Source organism: Camelus ferus, chromosome 32 (genome assembly GCF_009834535.1).
Source record: "Camelus ferus isolate YT-003-E chromosome 32, BCGSAC_Cfer_1.0, whole genome shotgun sequence".
In the NCBI taxonomy this organism is placed as follows: Eukaryota; Metazoa; Chordata; class Mammalia; order Artiodactyla; family Camelidae; genus Camelus; species Camelus ferus.
Window position 1 is genome coordinate 18,885,304 of NC_045727.1, and position 20,783 is coordinate 18,906,086.

A 20,783-nucleotide genomic window follows, 5' to 3' on the forward strand; every position below is an offset into this window, starting at 1 on the left:
AATTTTTTCCTTTTAAAAATTGTGTTTGTATAAACGTATGGACATAATTTCTGTTGCACATTCAGGATTACCTCTAGGTAGACAGCAGAACTAATCAACATCACAGCGATGAGGACAAGAAAGTCTCATTTTATGTTGTGATACCGTCTCGTCTCTGTGGTGCTTTCGCCCTTTTTTTCTCACTTTAGTTTGGTTATTAGCTGACCCGAAAGACTGCAGCTCCTTTCTGTTCATTTTGTTCATTTTTTCCCCTAAATGCTGACTTCCGTTTCTCCCTGGTAGCGTTTACGGTGGAGAACGCTGGTGCGTGGGAACTCCCGCGTGTGTGGTTACCGAGCCGCATGGCGCTGTTACTTGTGCTGCCGACCTGGCCCTCCCGAGACAGACTGAACCTTCTGGCTGACAGTTACCACGTGCATTCTTGACGATACAAAAGGGGTTCTTTGGGCACTTGTGCAGAGTTACTTCAACCTCTGCCAAGTGTAACCTGAGGAGTGCCAGCCTTTGAGAACCAGGCCTCTCCTCACCACACAGGCCCTCCCCAGGTGATGTGAGCCAGGTCTCTGGCCTGGGTTCTAACCCAGATGCCCCACTACTGAGAGGCTGGGTGACCCCTTTCTGGGCCAGTTCTTTATCTGTGAGATGTGGAGATGGGAGGATGGGTAAGACAGAGGCAGAAAGCACAAAGCTCAAATGGACCTGTTTTTTCTCCCAAGAGGACTCCCCCCTGTCCCCAGTCTCCCAGGAAACAACCTGCTGGTGGTGGCAGTGCCCTTGTCTCTGCTGCAGGACTTGGGCAGGACTTCCCCCCTGTTTTAATAGCAAGAAGCAGGTCAACTCAGGCCACGCTCCACCCCCCACCACTGAGCCAGGCTTCCTTCCACCCTGAACCCAGGGAGCAACCTGGAGTCTGGGGATGGATGGGTAGACGCCCCGCCCCACAACCTGAAGGGGGCCCTCCTGCTTCCAATGGCAGGCACAGGGCTGCTCCTCCCACAAGGCCGGCCTGGCTGTGTCTGTCTGTGTGCCCTGTGGGTCCGTGAGGTCCCTGAACCGTTGAGCCTGCTGAATTGGGCAATGCTCTCCACTCAGAGATCAGAGTCTCACTCAAGCAGCGGTTACTAAATGTCTCAATTTGAGACAGATGAGAAATACTTGCGGCAAAAATAGGGAACTGGAAGACAAAACACAAACTCGGCCACCCAGGTGTTCAACGTTCCTTTAAGCCCCAAGGCAGGCAGAGGACCACACAGAGACCAGCCTCCCGGCCTTCCTGCACTGACACTCCCCGGAGAGAAGTGTCTCCCTCCCACCTTACCTCTGTCCATGTCGTGGCCATTTCTCACCCTCTGCTTCCAGGTTTGCCATCTGCCACGTTCCTCCAACCCTCATCCGGATGGTCCCAAGTGCAGAAAGAGCCCCGTGGTTAAGAACACAGGCCCTGTGCTCTGACAGGCTCCACCACCACTAACTGGGCTCTGAGGGCCGAGCGTCAGTTTTCTCATCTGCAAAATGGGGGGTTGTTTCAGTTGCTACTTTATGAACTTGTACTCAGCCCGTGACAGCACACAGTGAGTGCTAGGGTGAACTCAGCCCCTCTGGTCTGAAAGGAACAGGGTGGGGTGGGCTGGGAGTACTGGAAGAGTACTGGGAGGAGAGGGCTGGAACAGGGAAGCAGGGAGCAAGGTGTGGGCCCAGTGAGGCTAAGAGCCAATCTTAGGTCCTCGGCGGGGGTGGGGGGTGGGGGGGGGTGTACAAATTCCAAGACCAAGTGAGATTTCAAAACTTCCCTGTCCGTGATGTGTTCTGGGCTCCTGTGGAAAGACATGGGAGAGAGACATGGTTTACAGGACTAAGCCAAGGGAAGAGGCCAAGGCCAGATGAGGGGTAGTTACCTGGGGTTCTGAAAGAGAAAGCAGGTGGAGAGCTGGCTGAGGGGAGGGGCAGGACACAGAGGGCAATGCTACGAGGGCTGAGGGGCCTGATGGAAGAGAGAGAAGGCGAAGATGAGTCCCAAGAAGGGATGGTGTTGGGAAGGGGTGAGGGGTGCGAAGAGGGATCTGGGTGAGAAGCTGCACTGGGGTGGGGCCCAGGCTGAGAAGTCCAGACGGCATGCTCAGGAAAGCTGTGCTTGAGAGCAAGGGCCTGGGTGTGGGGGAGGGAGACGCCAGCGGGGACAGGATGGAGCAGGACTTCCCCACCTGTCTCCTGTCCCCAGCGGCCCCTGCGCAGGGACCTGTTCTGTGGCAAGCTGATAACATGCCCTGTGTCACGTGTCACAGCTGTGAAGGAATCTGTCCCACCTAGTGTGGCTCTGGTTCTGGCTGGGTGGCCACCTCTGCCCAGCATCCGTGGACCACAGGGACCGGCTCCTGGACAACCTCGCAGCACGTCACCCTCAGATGGCCCCCAAGCTGCCCCTGTGTGAGGCTACCTTTGTGCAGCCCCCTGGGCGGGAAAGCGCTGCTGTGCTGCTTGCGAGCCAGGGGACGGTCCTACCAGGCAGCAACTCAAACACTGGAGGGGTCCCCACACCTGGGGCTCAGGGGTGAGACACGTCTTACGGGCACAAGATAACTGTGCCCTGTTTATTCAACCAAGTTATTTATTCACATAGTCTCACATCACCTCATAATGGAGAGCTTCAGGAAATGCAGCGCCTCAGGGCTTCTCCACCAAGCAGAGGCCACTCCCAGACCCCGCCAGGGTCAGGAAAACCCATCTTGGCTGATTAAGAGGAAGACACACCAGACTAACTAACTCCCTGGATGTGGAATTAACCTCAAGTGTAAACTTCCTCATCTGTAAAATGGGAACAACTCTTCTTGCTTCATATTCGCAGCGCTGTAGTCAGGATTCAACAAATTAATACACATAAAGCACAGTCCCTGGCCAGAGTAAATAGATGATAAACAGAAGCTTTAATTATAATTATTATAAAAACAGGGTTAAAGGCAGAAAGCAAGGAGCTGCGTGGTGGTGGTGGTGGTGAATCCTGAAAATGGGCTCCAGCAGTGCCTCTCAGGTGGGGGTGGGGTGCCGGGACCAACAGCAGCAGTGTCCCGGGGAACCTGTCACAAATGCAGACTCCCAGGCCCCACCCCAGAGCCGCTGAGTCGTAGGTGAATGGGAGATTGTTTCAGCAAGCCCTGCAGGGGCTCTGATGCTGGCAAGTCAGAGGATCCCGCCCTAGGAGGTGCCCCCGCGTGTGAGCTGATGGGTCCGCCCTGCTGGGTCCTCAGACCAGCTGGATCAGAGAGAGAGGATCCTCCGTCTTCCCCAGACTTCTCACATGGAAAGGCATGCATGCTGCCCACCCTGTCTTCCACTGGGGAGCAGTGCCCCAAGTCGCCTGTCTGAAGGACAGTTGTTGGGGACTGTGAGTGGCTCCGATGAACCCAGTATAAATCTACACCATGATGCCTAAGTGAACCTGCACAACGGGCCAGGCTCTAAAGTAAAAGACTGGTGGCCTTGCGAGACCGAACTAACTTCAGCACTCTCCCCTGCTGAGAAGAGGTGAGGGGCTTTCATTGAATTTAAAAAACGTAAGGAGTAACTACATCGTGGTAAGATACATGAATTGGTACCTTGATGTAGGACTTCTTTTAAGAACGCTATCTGCTGAGCACAGGGGAAAAGGTGGTCATTCCTGTGCCCTGACGGAGCTCTGAAGGACATGAAGCACACTCAATCCCATCCTGTGTCAAAGATGGGGTTCTGTGGAGAGAACTTTCTCGGAACTTCAACTTGAGTCTGGAAACATCAGCTAATTGGTGGGAAGCACAGAATTACCAACCACAAGGACACTTAGAGAGCCTGTTTATTGCATAACTAGCAGGCACAAATTCCAAAACGATTTTACAACGCTGAAAGGGTCGCACAGTAATTACAGGAGTAGAATGTACAACAAACATGAGAAGTAAGTACACAGTAACGGGTGACGTGGGTAGAACACGTTTCAATAAAAGGCATTTCACGTTTCCTATGCAGCATTTTCTTTTGTAAAATCAAGGTGACCTTCAACCGGGACAAGGAAAGAAGGGAAACTCTGCTTGGAAAGCTCAGGGCTGCAGGGGAGGACAGACACACGCCAGTCTCACGCTTGCTTCCGCAGCTTAAATCGCTCGAGGAATCGGACGACAGCTCCCGAGTTGTGCGTTTGCAGTTCCAATTTCTGAAATGCTGTAATTTATCTTTGGGCCCAATTCATTGTTCTTTGGCAAATATGAACTATCTGCATTCCGAGGCAGAAGACGGCTTCAGTTAGAGGAGCGCAGGGGTGGAGCTGTCTCCCTCTCTCGGCAAGTGCCAGTTTCGTAAAGTGCACCTCCGTCCTACCAGCTTCGTGGGGCATTTGAAGGGGTGGGGAGTTGAGAATTAAGGGTAAAAAAATGACATTACAGAACTCAGACACTAGTGCAAGGCCAAAGAACCCATGTGCAAAAGGTGGTGAACAGCTGTTCAGACAAGGTGCGATTTGCCAGCAGGACCAGGGGGCCTCTGACCCCGGCCCCTGAGGGCCGAGGAAACGCGCAGGGCACTTGATGAGAGGGACGCCTTGCAGCCCTCCTGTCACCGCGTGTCACCCCACCTGGGCACATCGTTCCCGAGTTTTGGCACTGTGGGCTTACAGAGCGAACTTCTGTGATGTTCTCACAGTTGGAAATGCTTTGTTGGTCCCCACATTCCTGGATTTTAGGGGCACAGAACAATGGCCTCCACTGCAGGTCCTGAGTGTTCAAGTAAAGACACCGCTTCCCTCACAGCAGGCGACTCATTATTCAGAATCCCGTCCTCCAGCGGAGGCCAAGGGCCCCGATCTGGGACTGGACTGCTTCTGGGCCTGTCCTGAGCAGCCTGTGTCGGCCCAAAAGAGTGGCAGGGGTTTGGAAAAAAAAGAGGAGGAGCAGCTTGGTACATGCAGCATGCAGAAAAGGTTTTCAAATGGTGCTTGAACTTAAGGTAGAAAACATCCTTCGAGAAGGTGTCCTCTCAGCATCCAACAACAGCATGGCACTTAGGTTTGTGCAGACAAGTCTTGGAGACGTGGACCCTTTCCCCATGCTACTCAGTGTAGCAAAACCCAGCGAGAGCAGCCACGCACAGCGACTCTGAGCCAAACACCAGCGCAGCGCTCCTCTCCCGACAGCACACGGTCAAGCTACAAAGGTGCCTGTGCATCGAACAGCTCTGTGAAGACACAAGCTTATTTAGCCATGTATTTAGGCAACTTTGATAAAATATTTTGACTTTTTCACACGTATGAACGAGCACTATGCAGGAGAAATAAGGCCTAACAGCAACTTAACACGGGATGGCGGCCACGTTACAGGTAAGGCTCAGGGGCTAAACCAGGTGAGACCGAGGAAGCCAGGCCTTCACACTACACAGTTTAGGGTCCCGGGGCAGAGCTGTGAGCCGGCAGCCTAGGGGCCACAGCTCACCCATTTGTGCTGTGAGAACATTTAGCTCAGCCGTCAACATTTATAAATGGAGAGACGGCACAAAAAATACCTGGTGTCTCTCAACAAATCAAAGCTCTGGCAACCCCAGCCCCTTTTCCACAAGGCAGTCTGAGTGGAGCTGGGGGCCGCTGTCCCCACTGGTAAACTGTCCCCCACCCTGGCTCCTTGGGTCTCGGTCAGGGTCTGAGCCACGCCCACACGGAAGCACTGCAACGAGCAGGGAAGGAATACACTTCAGCTTTCAGAACAGGAAAGCTCTCCATAGTAATTTGGAATTCAGTCCCGGTGGGTTCCAGAGCTTACACCCGCACTCTTTCGTAGCTTTGGGACAGCTGGTGCTCAGCGAGAGCGCTCTCTAAGGAATTCTTGAAAGGTGACGTCCCATTCTGAAGTACTGGCGAGGTAAGGGAGAAGAAACGAACCCAGATGACTGTATAAATCTCACCTTGTAAGAAGTCCTCAAAGGTGGTGTGGTATTTGAAGCAGGTGGTGTGAGAAGGCTGTAAGTGGCTAAAGGAGCAACTGAATTTGGGCTGAGAGGTATGACGCGGCGCCAGGGAGTGGGTCATCTTCTTCTCGCAGGTTATGGCAGTGATCCCGGAATGGGGGGGCATGAAACGAGTCACGGCTCGTGGGGGGGACTGAGGCTCCCCTTTGCCGCGTGTTTGGAATGGAACGCCTGGCTCCCCGGGGTAAGGCAGAGCACTGGACTGTGCGCGGTAACGTGGCCAAATGGCACACGACACGGAGGGTGAGCGCTTATCGGACGCCGTGGGAGACTTCAGGATGACAGTAAAATAGAAAACAGACAGAAGATCAGGACAGAAAAATTAGATGAAAGAACACCTAATGTGAGAGAACAGTTAAAAGAAATGGCGCAGTTTGTTGTTTCCTTCCAAGAGAGATTGTTACACTGTTTTTAGAAAGTGGCAAAGTCCTTTCTCTACCTGCCTGCTTGGAGATACTCCAAAGAGATTTCGCAGTAGAGGCTGGAAATGTTGCTTATTGCACAATGCTTGATAGGGAACAGACAAGGTTGAATTTCTTTTTTTTAACCCAACTCTCTCTAGAAAACGTTTCACTAAAAACCTCACTTACAGTTTTAGCCACAGGCACGGAGTCTGAAGGGATGGAGAAGTTCTAACAGACTTAAACAATGAAGCTCTGCGTTTGATGTCTATGACCATGAACTCAGCGGTCACCGACAGCACAACAGAACGTCAGGAAATAAACTGGCAAAACAGGCACAAAATAAGGCAAGTGGGTTAAATTAATAGTTGAAAACTTGTTAGAAAACATGCAAAAATAATACTGAGTTTTTCTTTTAAAAAGTTTGAGACTTTCATTAAATGTTTGTTTCTGTAAAAATTGGAAGAGTTCCATGTCTAAGTGGGGAACTGGACTTTGAAAAAGCCTAGAAAACGGAAGGGCCAGCACCTGTCCAGCTGTTCAGTTGTTCTCTTTGGTGGTGATGGTGACCAGCTGTTTGGCGGCCTTGGCGATGTCGTACGCACACTGGATGACCTGCTGCGTGACCAGCTGGATGTCCGTGGGCGGGCCCGGGTCCCCGGGGAGGGTCTTCTTGCACTCAGACTGGAGCCGGTAGGCACTGGATGTCAGTAACCGGAGGGAAGTCCTCACCATGTCAGACTTGGGTTTCTAAACAGAAAAACACAGCCATTCGCCATGAACTGCAGGGCGGACATGTCCGGGAGCAGGGACAAGCATTCCCCGGACGACAGCTCAGGCCGCTCCGCAGTGAACGGCAGTTCTGTCATGCACTTTTGCACTGGGGTGCTCGGAACACTGCAAGCTCGGTGACCCACGGTGCGACGGATGCTGAAGCGCTCAGACTCAAAGGTCAAAGTGCACACAGTGGATTTAGCAGTGCTCATTTAGTAGTGCTATTCTCAAGTAGCTTTTTGAAAAATATTAATCCACTTGGATGAAACATTCCAGGTACAATTTTATCCTATTCATGCTTTTTGCCTTTTGGCATTTGGCTCGTACATTCTTGTCTTATTAAACCCACATCAATACTCATGTAGAACAAAAATATTTCAAAGCCCCATAGGGCTATTTGCATAGTTAAAATTCTCTGCGCTGCAAAAAGGTTAATAGAATATAAAAGTCATAAAGACATTTCTTGCAGTTCGTTAAAAAGGATCTAAACCAAGGGAGTAGGGAGTGACTTACTTTGGGGAATAATGCTGCCATTTCTGTAACAGCTGTGTGTATCCTCTCTGAGCAGGGAATATAACTGCAAGAAGAAGTTATTGAAGAGGTTATTCAATGACAGTAAAAATAATTCAGAGACAGAGAACTCTCGGGCAAGAACAGGTCCCACTGACGTTCCCTGAGCAAAGGGGCTGCGGCCGTGGGCAGCCTGCTATGACCCCACACCAGCAGAAGACGCGCGGTGATAACACAGGCCCCCCCTCCATCCTTCCTTGTGAGTTCATTCAATCTGATGAAAACAGTTTCCAGGTATAAATGCAGGCGACATACACTGCTAGCCAGGAGGAGCCACAGTCTGCACAGATACCCACGCCGCCTCCAGGTGGTTATTCAATTCTCATGTGTTTCATCTTCCTAATTTCTTGAAAGAGAAACAAGGATTTTCATGCAAAAAGCCACAGAAGTTAAAAGGAAAGGACTGAAAAAATTCCTTTACATTAGGATCAGAGCCTACACCTCAACACCCACGGGTATCTTAACCAACGGGCGCTTCTGAATTCCTTCCCTTCAATGCATCTGAATTGTTGGGGAGAGAAAAGCTTTATTCTGGGTAAAGAGGCAACACTGAGGTCAGCCTCATCGAGTTGCTCAGACACTTGTCACGTCGCTTTCTCGTGAAGCTGCGTGAACGTGTATAAAACGGTCTGAGCACGGTCAGCACTTTCTCTGCTCGCTGACGAGCTCTGAGCAGACAAAGCGCGTCAAGTCTGCCTGTCCTCATCCCTCTTCCAGGCCGCCTGGCCTCCTGTGGGCCCCCAAGAGGACGGCATGAGAGCCGAAGCGTCAGGAGCACTGGCTGTGTGGCCAGGCTCTGTTCCTGGTGCTCTGCAGAGAACTGCGTAATCCGCCCACCAGCCCCATGAAGTTGGTACTACTATCACACCCATTTCTCAAATGAGGAAGACGGGGCCTGGAGAGGTGGAGAATTTGTCCAAGGTCCCACGGCTGGTGAGAGAGAGATGAGCTCAACCTTGGCCGTCCAGCAACCGAGCCAGGGACCCTTACTCCACCTACTGGGCCTCTCCTGGCATCAGACTCCCATCACTATGTAAAGCCTCTTCCCACTGATGACTGGTGATTCTGACTTCTCAAGTGATGAGCACTAGAAGAACTGAGACTTTTCACTTCATTCAGAACTCTCAGTATTGTGATAAGCAACATACGGGGCTCGTTTCCTGCATCTTAAAAATGTTAGGCTTCTGTCCTGGGTAGTAGGTGTCACAAGGTGCAGAGACAAAGACAAAATGAAGATGGTACGTAGTGACAGTTCTGAGACACCACACTGACCCAAGGCCTGGGTTTTGTTTCTAGAACTGACCCACAGAGCCCAGGGGGGAAATGGGAAAAGCTCTTTTGGAGCCTGGTTTCAGCATGCAGAGGGTATGGTGTGAATACATGGGCCTGGCTTTGCTCAAGAACCCACGTGGCTGTGCTTTAAAACTTCCCTTCTAAGATACAGAACCCAATGCTGTTCGTCATCCATCCTAGTACTGAAAGCCCTAGTAATATTCTTTCTCCATTTTTTAGGTCCATTTTTTAGGCTTCTGCTTAAAGATTGTCATAAACAACCTCTGTACTTCACCTTTGTAAGAATCAAATCTAGTGTTACAACTATTTTAATTAAGACTACCTACATTTTAATTAAATCATTACATCTCAAGAAAATGGTTTGAATTATACCAAGATGTCTTCAAATGGGAAATCCTGACTTTAACCTTTGTGAGCAGTTAGAACCACACACCACGTAATAACAAAAATGCCAGTGCACAAGGAGTTAGCTAACTTGCAAACACAAAGGGGCAACAACCCATCTGGTGACACAGACACTCGAAAAATGGCACTTGTACAACCACCATCGTAAAAGGCATGAATGTTTCTTCAACCATTCATGTTTTGCTGGTTATGATTTTCATTTTGATCCAGAAACATAATTCACCCTTTCCACCAACTACACAGAGAAGAAGTTTTTCCTAAGGACATCTCTAAAAGCTCACTCATTACAAAGTATTTGAGGAGGTCCTCAAAAAGCCACAGAAAAAAGCATGTGCAGATAACGACCAAGTCCTCCTGCTCTATCAGAGGCAGTTCATGTCCACAACTTCAAATTGTTATCTTTCCTCAAAAAGGCTTTTGTGCATAATGTGTAGTAATCCCTGAACTGTTAACTATATGTGTGTGTGCGTGTAAGAGAGAGAGACAGACAGACACAGACAGGCAGGGAGAAGGACGGAGGCTGAGAGATGGGAGCAGGAGGAGGGAGGGAAGGTCAGGGGCTGTGGGGAGCTTGCTCAGTCCAGGGTACCTGGACCAAGGCTGACCATGCATGCATGGGCTGCTGGTCCACTTAGAATGAGCACAAGCAACGGATCAACAAGAGGAAAGGGGATGGGTTTAATCAGTACCACACAAGGTTATAAATGAAAGCATCTCCAATATGCAAGTGGCCAGAGATTTTACTACAATGCTGAACAATTTATAAAATATAAATTCTCTAGGCCAAATCTAGTTTAAACCAAAAGAGTGAGCTAATGATTAAAATCTCTGCATTATTCTCTAACAATCTTTAAAAAATCGGATCATAACATTATTGAATGGATTTGTACAACTTAAAAAAAAAGAAATTTCCCAACTGTACCAAGTACCATATTGTGACTGCCAAAGCCAGAAACAGCCCCAGGGCACACATTCATATTTCTGACAACTATCAAAGAGAGCAACCTAACGTAAGCACATCTCTGTGTTGTTGTCTGAAATACGAGCAGGCCCTTCTGAGCTGGGGGAAATGAGAAGTGAGGCCCGGTGTTGGTGGGAGAGCCCTGGGGGAAGGCGTTCACCCTAGCATCGAGGTTCCGTGAAAGATTGTACTGGGAAAAGTGTGAACCACTTTGCTTGATGTAACGAGATAATGAAGGTGCCTGTTGCCAAGGCTGCGGTGCTGAGCAAAGGAAGTACGCACCTGCAGCGTGGGAGGCGTGAAGGGCGTGTGATGAAGGGGATGTCTGGGGAACGGGGCAGATAAATGGCTACGTAATTTTGGTGGAGAGAGGCTGAGAAATTCTGCAGGTTCCTCTCTTTCCCTGGGGCTCCTCCAGCAGTCCACTCATCAAGACTAACTCTGCTCCTTCAGTAAACACTGACCACTCCTCTCCTACTGTGTGGAAATAATGACACTGGGAGAAGTCCCAGCTGTACAGCAAGAAGGGAAAGGGCAGAATGTGGGGAGGTGGGCACGGCAGTGCCAGGGACACAGGCTGTGCAAAAGACAGGGGTGCATCTCTTCATGGAAGAGAACAGAGAGGGGAAAGAAGGGGCAGTGCAGTGTTCCTTGAACGACTTTTGTTTGTGCAAAGGCACAAAGAGAAGTTCTTCACTCAAGCCCTAAACTTTGCTGACTTGATAAAAAAAATGAGGTAGTTCTTGGGTTTTGACCGAACACCACGGCTTTCATAAACTCAGTGGGATGATGTTAAACGTGTCAGGAGGGTGTCGGGAGCAGGCCAGCCACGTGAAACCAGGATGCCACCCACAACAGTTAAGAACCTGCCAGGTGTTCTCAGAGAATTCACTCTCAGAGAACAAAGGGGTGAGTGAGAACAAGGGCTGGGAGAGGGAGGAACAACTCTGCACGACATGGTTCTGCTCAGAGTGAACAGACTCTTTTTTCAGGAGCAGAGAATGATTTGGGCGACGATTAAATCACCTTTTATGATTAAATCAACGCTCACGCACACGCTCACGCACACCCATGCACACACGAGGGGAACAGGTACAAAATCAGTTCGTTTCAGGATGCCTTCTAAGTCAGCAGACGTCCCCCAGCTAAGGAGACCACACGGAGCACGGTGACGGGGAGAATGCACTGCGGGTTTGAGGTGGCCTCTTTTACCTCGCCACTGAGAACCAGGAATACCCTACCCCAAGTATGCTGCAGTCCTATTAGATTCAGAGCACACCATAAGAAGATGAAAAACTGAAAATACCATGTAAGAAAAAACAAAACCAAATTTACAAATTTGTTCTGAAGCCTGAAATTATATAAACCTGAGATTTTCAACAACTCTCCAAGTCAGCATGTTGAAAAAAAATCCCCGTTCATAACTGGAGCAGCAGCATCTCTTCCAGAGCGTGTGCACACGTCCTGCCAGGCAGGATTTCCAAGCCCCCTTACCTGTCGTGCTTATTTTCTTGGGCGGCTCTTAAGAGCTCCTGTATATTTTTGGTGATCTGTTCAGTCTTCCGGATGACGTCTTCGGTGCTGGGGAGGACGGGGCTCGGGGCTGCGTGGGGTTCTGCCGGATCTGGGACTGAGCCATCACCTTGCCACACCATACTCCTTTGCCTTCCCTTTCTGCTTGACCTGTGAGCATTAAAGAAGTGGTTAAAAGTGGCAGGTGCCTACTGGCTGCCTCTCTGCTTCTAGGAGCCACTGCACGTGTGCTTGCTGAAGGCACGAGCTGGCTGCTTCTGTGGTTTCCTTTATCCTGTCTGGCAGGAGACTCAGGGTAAGGCTGGTTCATCAGCAGGCAGCCACAGCTCACAGGAAGGCTGTTTCATTCTGCCGTGGGGCTGGAAGTGGTATGAGTCTTGCAGGAAGGGTAAAGAAGGGGAAAGGGAGGGAACGACCAGAACAGGGAGGCTGTGTTGTTAGGAAGCCAGCCCTCACTGAGCCGACTCCTTGGGATACAAACGCAGAAAGTAACCTGCCATCGACTCGAAAATGAAGGACTGACTTTAAGCACATCAGAGACCTTAGAGACGAGCATCACCAGCTAGTGAAAGGAAAACAAAAGGCCCCCCTTTTTTGGTGAGTAACGTGAAATGAGAAGAGGTGTGAACTATGAACTCATGCCTCAATGTCTGACGACCTTATGGGTCTGAAAACAGAGGGTGCAGGCGGTGCGCTGCGCCTCCTGACCGCACCCGCGCCTGCTAGGTCTCTGGGGTAAGGGCCCAGCCCCCAGGCCGCTCCTCCTGCAGATGTACCCCAGGTCGTCTGGGTCCCTGTCGTTGGGAGTGTTGTCGTAGTCACTTTCGGGTGTGCTGTTCTGCTTCTCCAGCCTGGAAGCCTACAAGAAAAAAGGCGACCCCGTGAGCTGAGAGCACCAGACGCTTCTCGGTGCCTCCCCAGGAACTGTCACCTGTCAGGCTACGTGGCCTTGACATCCCAGACCTTATTTGGGATGGGAGCCAACACTTCATTGAAAATTTAGTAAAAGATGAACAGTGGGTCCAGAGATGGTTTCTTTCCTTCTGTACCCCACTCTCTTCTTAGCTCCACGGCTGCTCCACACACAGATCCCTGGTACAAACCAACACAGACACGAAAGGCAATGCTCATGCGGAGCTCTCTAAGGGGTATGGAGTTTAACTGTAATATAAGGGGACCCATTTAAAAAGCAGACCTGCCAGCACATATACCCACAGACCGTCAGTGCTGGGAGCCACCTGCAGATTAGCTAGTCTAATAGCAGGTGGGAAAATGAAGGGCTGAAAAAGCTGGGTGTCATCCCCAAGGCCAAGAGTCGGCAGGAGACCAGGACCAAGACCCCGGGCTTCCCGTCTCCTGCTATCTCCAGTACTCCACGCCTGGGGCTCTGAGGACCTCCACTGCTCAACACAGACGGCTCTCCAAGAACAACCCTCAGAGATGGCTTGTAGGAGCCACACAAGGAAACCAGAAACTGTTCGTTTATTGCCACACATTGCTTGTGAACCAAAATGGATTAACCCAGTGTGACACTTGGTTTCCAAACACTTTCATCTGTCTCCCCAAACATCTATCCTTTAAAATATAAAGATGGGGTGCAACTGTGGAGAATGAAAAACCAGATGCAGAGGGGGAGGGTATAGCTCAGTGGTAGAGCTCATACTTAGAATGCATAACATCCTGGGTTCAATGCCCAGTTCCTCCACCATAAATAAATAAAAACCTAATTACCTCCCCCACCAAAAAATTAAAAAACAAAAAAGTCTTTTTAAAAATTGAAAGTGGGACACAGGATTCCCACCACTGTTTTGAGCAAATGGCAGCATTGCTAAGTACAGGGCCTTCCAAGGTGACAACACTTGAAGGAGACCACATTCCTTCAAAGGAGACTACGTTAGTTCTGGAATATTTAATAAAAATGATTTTCCCTCAGCATGTGTTTTATCTATAGCACTGGAGAATTTCTTTGTTTGAACAGGCTGATTTAAAAACCTAAATTGGTTACCAATTGCAAAATACAAATATGGGCTATTTCCAGTTCTACACCTTGAATCGAATCCAGGTTAATTAAAACATGTAAATTTCATTGATGCTGCAATAAAATGTGGCTAAAGATATAGCTATAAATTCAGAGTCTTAAACATATGGAGATCCTGTAGCTTCATTCCCCAAAAATGGCTCCTTTAGAGTAAGTCAGTTAAGAAGGTCTACATAGAGTTTAATTAGTTGCTCCTTACTGACAATGCTGCTTGGCCCTGCGAAGGCCCTATGTGGGCAGGCAGGCAGCCAGCCCCGAGGTGGGGCAAGCCTCCTTACTAACACCACACATTGCTTCCTATCCCCATGGCCTCTCTCTCTCCTCTCCCAGTGCGAACACTCTTTCTCTGTCTGCTGAGCTCTTTCATGTTTCCTCCAAATGCTCTATTTGGTTGAAGCTACGCTAACGTAAGACACTTGCACTGGGCCCCTAAAATTCAATGAGTCCATATTTTACCCACTCAAACTCATCTGGCAAATGATTAAAAGTGTTGGCTTGGAGCTACACAGGGTGTCTGGAAAGCCAAATTCTGTAAAAACGACCACATTTAAGATCCCTTTGCTTATAGCCCCTACCAGCAAGAAGTTCTCTTCACTTGCTGTTTTGACTTGACTTTATGAGTCAACCAGTGAGTTACTGGCTACCAGATGCCTAAATGGAAGACCAAAGGCAGACACTGTAACTGGGGCAGGGAACAGGGAGACCAGGCTCTTCCAGGTGATCTCAAAAGATAAAACAAAACAAAGGACAAAAGACAAAACAAACAAACGAAACATCTTTTCTTACCTTTCACAGGGAATGTCTGACTGATCTTTAAATTTCTTTTCTTTTAGCTTTTATGTATACTCACACACACACACACACACACGTGTGTGTGTGTGTGTGTGTGTGTGTGTGTATACACACATACACAGCATAAAATGGAATGTAAAAAACTTGCATTTAAATAATTATTCTGGGAAATTTGTCCAGTGTTGCTCCAGTGGAAAAAGCTAGAAAACAGAATTAAACGCAGAAAATCCCACCTTTTTATAATGGGTCTTTTTACCTTCCTTGACGTAAATTTGATAATTATAAATCAAATGCATGACCCTCACGATGATCAGAAGTACCAAGTTTCACTTAAACATTTTAGAAGAGTAACGATACATACATCTAATTAAAGTACTCAGGAAATGTTTCTCAGGGACACAAAACAACGTATAGCAATAACCGCCCAGGAAATCAGTTACTTACATTCAATCCTTCATCGTTGTCAACAAAAGCGTATTTCAGAGTTTCGAATTAGCCAGCATTTAATTTTATGAAAATTACTGTAAACATGCAGAACTAAGATCTATTAGTTAAAAGTGCTGCTCTCTCAAAGCTGTTAATAGAAAAGTACCTAATAGCTGGTGCTGGTTCCATTTATTTAATAGATTCGCAGTTTTCTCTTGAATATGGACATGCCATAAAATCCTAACCTCCTGATGGAGTTGTCAGGAGCAGTCAGGACCACTGGTTTAAATGGCTTGTATAACACACTGTCTCAGTCATTTTTTTTAATTAAAAAAATTCTTTTTTTAATTTTCAGGGTGGACAAATGAGGTTTCCTCGACTCATTAACACAATTTCAAAAGAGATGACTTCATTTCTATTTGTCTGTCCCTTAGTTAAACTGAAATGTAATAAAAACACTGCAGTTCGATCTCAGAACTGCTCAGAAGACTGTAGCATATATCCAGACATCTTTTTAATAGACTACCTCAAAGTGCAGCAAAGAGTCGCCAGAGGGCCTCCATGAGCTGTAAGGCACTGGCAGTGGGAAGGGTCCTCCATCCTTCCTGCCGATGTGGAGGGAATGGACAAAGGCCTCGACTGAGCAAATCCCACCTTGTCCGTAAAGGTGGTCCCTCACCCAGTGCTCTTCCACGACTCTCCCCGCTTGCCATAGCATACTCCCCATGCATGAAAATATTTTTGAATCGACAGTGCCTTTGGGAGCAGGGTTGTCACCGAAGCCCCTGGGACCCTTTAATTGACTTATCAAAAGGCTAGGTGTGGAGGAGGTGCTCGATAGATACTCGCTGCCTGGCTACTCTAAAAGGGGCTCACCTGCGCCACGTCCTGCTGTGGGGAGCGCATGCTGTCCATCAGCAAGCTGGCCTTGACCAGCTAACGAAGTGGACAGCTTCGTACTAATGGCCGCCTACACCTCCAGGGCTGCCATGTGCTGCAGTCCTGATGTGTGACAGAGACTGCAAAACCCTGGTGTGTCAAGGATGGGGCTGACACAGAATACGTCAAGAGGTTAAAAAAATAAAAAATAAAAAGGCATGATGTCTTAGTGTTTCCGTTAGTCCAAATACACTAGTTCTCTGAACGAACTGGGCAGATTTGCCCCATTGTAATATTTAACCAGCAGCCAGCTACTTTTCTGATTGTTTAAAAAGTCAGTATGCTCAGAATAAATGTTACAGGGTCAGTCGTGAACTTTGTTAAATATCACGTGAGACTGAGCAATGTGGGGTTAGAGGAATGGGAGGCCACTTCTGGCAGACATGCGTGTGTGCGCGTGTGTGCACACGTGTGCACGTGTGTGCGCGCACGTGCGGTGACACCAGGAGGGAAGCGCTGCCTCATGCAGGACAGAAGGGGGTTAGCGGAGGGCCAGGAGAAGCACAGAGCGCCCAGGAGCACTGCCCCTCCTCCAGAGAGCAGACCATCCAGAGTGTACTTAACCCTTCGGGTGCTCTCGTCCCTTGACCAGGAAAGTGTGGAGGGGAAGGAAGGCAGAGACGAAGAGGAGGTCACAAGCGCACTCCTCCCGATCTGGAAGGGGAAAAAGAAACACACTCGGGAAAATACAAAACAAACCAAAAACCCGACCACCTACCCTGGCTTCAGCCCAGGTTTCCCAGTAAAAGAATCCTAAAAAGCAACTCACTATGTGAGACAGGATCTGGAATTTACACGCTAGCCAGTGACAGATCCCCAGAGATGTTTAATCCGTTAGTGGAATGCCTCCTGGAAATTACCTGGAGTTCGTAAGGCTACTTTTCTATGAGGGAAAAGATAATACCTAGCATAATTTGTCAAATTTGCCAATAGTTTTTTTTTAATGGATAGCCTTAAGTGAAATTTATTTTTTTAATCAGGACAGACGATATGAAACGAAAAGCTATACAAATGATTTAAAGTTAGTACATGCTATCAATCTATCCTTTAGCATAGATAAAACTCTTGCAATATGACATTCCTACATTCTGCATGTTTCTAAAATCAAAAAGTACACTGTGAAAACTAACAAAGTGGCTTTTCCTAAAGTTTGTTTTCAGTTATATAAAAATGAGATTCTTAACTTAGTTTAATGGCACTCCAACTACATCAAACGTAGCAAGTCAATTGTTTTTAGAATATTTGGCCCAAACAACTTAAGAAGTTGAAGTAGTCGACTCCTAATTACAATATAACAACACAGTAATTTTATCACACTAAAGCTTGACAAAATTAAACTAGGGTTAAATTTACTAGACCATATTCTTTTCTTTGCATTTACTCTGAGAATTTTTTGCAAATTCCTATAAAAGTTGACTGAAGAACAACTTGGACATTCAAAAACATAAATATTACTCTCTGAAAAAACATCACATGGCTTCAAAATGCCTGCAACATTTTGTCAAAACACAGGGTTTTTTTAGAATAAATTAATCCAATAGAAAGATTATATTTGAAAACCTCACAACATAATACTTATTCCACTGTAAAATAAGAGTGTTAGCAGCCTGTTACAGAATACAATCTTTGAAATGCAACGCTTGTAAAATCCATGCAGTTTTTATATCTCATCCTTCTGAAATGACAAAGCAACACTTTGTCCACGCAGGAGAGAAGGGGGATGCAGCAGCCAAGCAGGCACACTGACCACAGGGCCAGGGGCTGAGGAGGCCCAGAGGCTTCCAGACCTGCCAGCAAGCCCAGGCCAGACACCACCTGCTCAACTGGGAGGAGCAGGGAAGGCACCACGAATTCCAGGGGCTCCTGTCCGTAAAGGGGCACGTACCATATGTGTCTACCTCAAAGAAGACGGCACTTACTTTGCTGGTGACCTATACAATTTGTTTTTGTTTTTGGAAATGGGAAAAGCAGCTTGTTACCAAAAAGGTTCCAATAATGGCTGGCTGGGAAAGACATTATGGATACAGGGGAGGTAAAAGGAGGGGGGAGTGCTGAGCAAAAGCCAGAACCCCCAGTGCTGGTGGAAAACTTTCGGCCAGTGGCCCTGCGTGCCTGCGGAACTCTGTAAGCGTCCGTGGACATGTTAATACAGCAAACACAAGGACTCACATAGCCCAGTTTGCAAAGCAGAGACTGGGGGTGTGCAGGTTCAGGAGAGGGAAGGCGGGAGTCAGGCTGCACAGCGAGTGAAGAGCGGAAGCGCCAGTGGGGTTACTTACGTGTGCGGGGAAAGGCTGGAGTCTCGTCCTGCTCTCCTCGGGGTGGTTCACTTCTCCCATTGGGAGATACGGTTTCTGACCTGATCCCGTCTCGTACATAGACATGGGCCTACTGCCCCGGGCAGACGGACGTCGCTTTAAGGAAGAGTGGTTGGAAGTGTCTGTGTACTCAGAACCAGTTTGCACCTGATATATATTGGTTGTGGCCTGTTTCCTGAGGTTCGAATTTTCACTCTGGAGTGTTTGAAGCTGAAAGAAATGTTTGGCAGTGGGACTGTGTTGTTCTACAGCAAGCAGAAAAAGCAAACACCGAGTAAACGCATACAATAAGAACAGTAACAGCTCGCTGGGTGGAAAGTCAAAGGCATCTACAGACAAAAACTCTTCTAGAATGAGTGAAACACGATCAACTCACTTCACCACTTAAGCAAATTAAACAGCTAATTTCTGAATGTGAAAAAGTTGCAGTTTGGACTTTTTAAAAATGAAATGTCTAACTGCTTAAAAACTGGTCATGGCGGGCCTAGGAAATGTTTGCAGGCAAGCTGTACTCTGGATTATTCTATGGCTGTTTCGAGCAAGCGCTTGAGATCATTAAGACATCACTTAGGTAACCTGCTTTTGAAATGAGCCCTGAGCAATTTGCAAATGCCAAAAATGTCAGCAGACACCATGGAAGCAGCACAAAGGTAACTAGAAGTCACTTTGCAAAGCAAGAAAGACAGTGAAATTCAGCTTACTGAAAAATCCGATGAGCTATTGCTTCCCAAAGAGCCAACAAGAAAAATTAAGATCAACAAATTTTTATTACATAATACTCTTTGATATTCCAAACAATTTAGCACTTTTTTTTTTTTTAAAAAAGAGAGGGAACCAGATCATGGTAAGTTTGCTATATTAACATATCAGAGAGAGAACCGGAGACCTATTGAACTACCAGCGTCTTCATCTGAACGCTCCGCGTGGCACGCTGCCCTCTGGTGATCGGTCATCTTTCAGCCAGGGCCGGAATACTTGGCCTCTCTCTCCTTTGGCTCTGTCACCCAAAAATGTGACCATGGTGGTGTTGGCTTTAAACACCCTACTATGCCAGGCACCACCCTATTTTAGTTAGAAGCTGTCACTTGGAGGCCCTGAACGCTCTCTCCATTCCTCACATGCAGGCCGCTTCATCGTGCTGGATGAATTAGAGTTAAAGGATCAGCAAGGAATCGTGTTACTCTTTAGCGTCTGGCATTTTAAACACAATTAACTGAGTCCAGGCTGCACAACGTCCTTCCCCTCTGGTGCTCCTCCATCTTCCAGGACATTTTAAAAGCTGGATGTGGTAATGAGTTCAGCTGTCTACTCTTTGACAGAGATTGTAAAATCTGACCAGATTCCCCACTAGGGCCAAGGCTTACGTCCACAGGCAACTGTGTCTGCACCAGAAGATCATTACTTTTTCAATAGCAAACCCATTCAGTGTTAGGAGTTACTTTCAATTTCTATTTAGAAAGCACCGATCTGTGAATAATACACCAATAGTGGCTGCTCCTCTTCATTAATTAGCATCTTTTCCAAGCAACTGTCAAATGTGAAAGATCAGACACAAATCATGCTACTTTTGTCAACTATATATATATATATATATATATATATATATATATATACACACACATCTATATATAAAAACTTTACCTAACTTTGAAATGAAATCAATGTATCTTCACTAAATAAACACATTTTGCATACTTTATAATAATAGTGCCAAACTTTTGTGAAAGTCTGATTTACTGCCTCTGCCACAGAAATACTCTCATTCTCAGGTTTCTCAAAGAGGGATCCCTAAGGAATGATACAGATTGCTTCGACGCCAGAAAGGCTTTCAGGGCGTAACTTTTAACTGCAACTCCTTTTCCAAAGGGAGAACAGCTGCAGAGTGACAAGCAGCTACTGAAAATCCCTACATTCCAGAACACAGACAGGCATAAAGTGCCCATCAAAGCTACTTACTAGGGAACTCGTACCCTCACGTGAAATGGTCAAGGTCCAGCCAGCGAAGAGCACAACAGCTCAGCGAAGGACCAGGGGGTCTGGTTACATGCTTGTCCATCTATGTGAAAACCTTCTTCTAGAGTTTTTTATTTTTAGACAAGGCCTTGAAATCTGAAACTTTACCTTAACACTTTCACGCCTCTAAAACATCCAGCTTGGATTTTGCTTGAATGTGCTTTTGATGAGCACAAGTTTCTGGTCTCAATTTTTAAAAAAATTTTAGTACTCTTTATTTAGGGAGATGTCCTCAGATAAATCTGAATGATGCTTATCTTAAGAACCAGACTACACTTTTTTGTTTGGAAGCAGTATAACAGGAAATGAAAAGTTACAGAAAGTAGTTTCAGAAATCAAAAGCA

The 20,783-nt window shown here is 47.5% G+C and overlaps 1 protein-coding gene across 20 annotated transcripts in view; it reads right to left on the bottom strand.

The window, feature by feature from the left end:
• Nucleotides 1-3,805: 3,805 nt before the first annotated feature.
• Nucleotides 3,806-20,783, bottom strand: part of GIT2 (GIT ArfGAP 2) — a 46,869-nt gene continuing 29,891 nt past the window's right edge. For 5 of the 20 annotated variants that reach the window (XM_032471667.1, XM_032471663.1, XM_032471666.1 and 2 more), the window contains 6 exons: nt 18,388-18,636; nt 16,673-16,762; nt 12,690-12,772; nt 11,875-12,063; nt 7,665-7,728; nt 3,806-7,127 (listed from right to left, as the gene is read on the bottom strand). In XM_032471667.1, the coding sequence (XP_032327558.1) occupies nt 6,918-7,127; nt 7,665-7,728; nt 11,875-12,063; nt 12,690-12,772; nt 16,673-16,762; nt 18,388-18,636 (885 nt within the window). In that variant the 3' untranslated portion in view covers nt 3,806-6,917. Of the gene's footprint in view, nt 7,128-7,660; nt 7,729-11,874; nt 12,064-12,689; nt 12,773-16,654; nt 16,763-16,877; nt 18,637-19,174; nt 19,955-20,783 lie in introns of those variants that run through there. The other 15 variants (XM_032471673.1, XM_032471671.1, XM_032471669.1 and 12 more) reach the window with 11 other exon arrangements.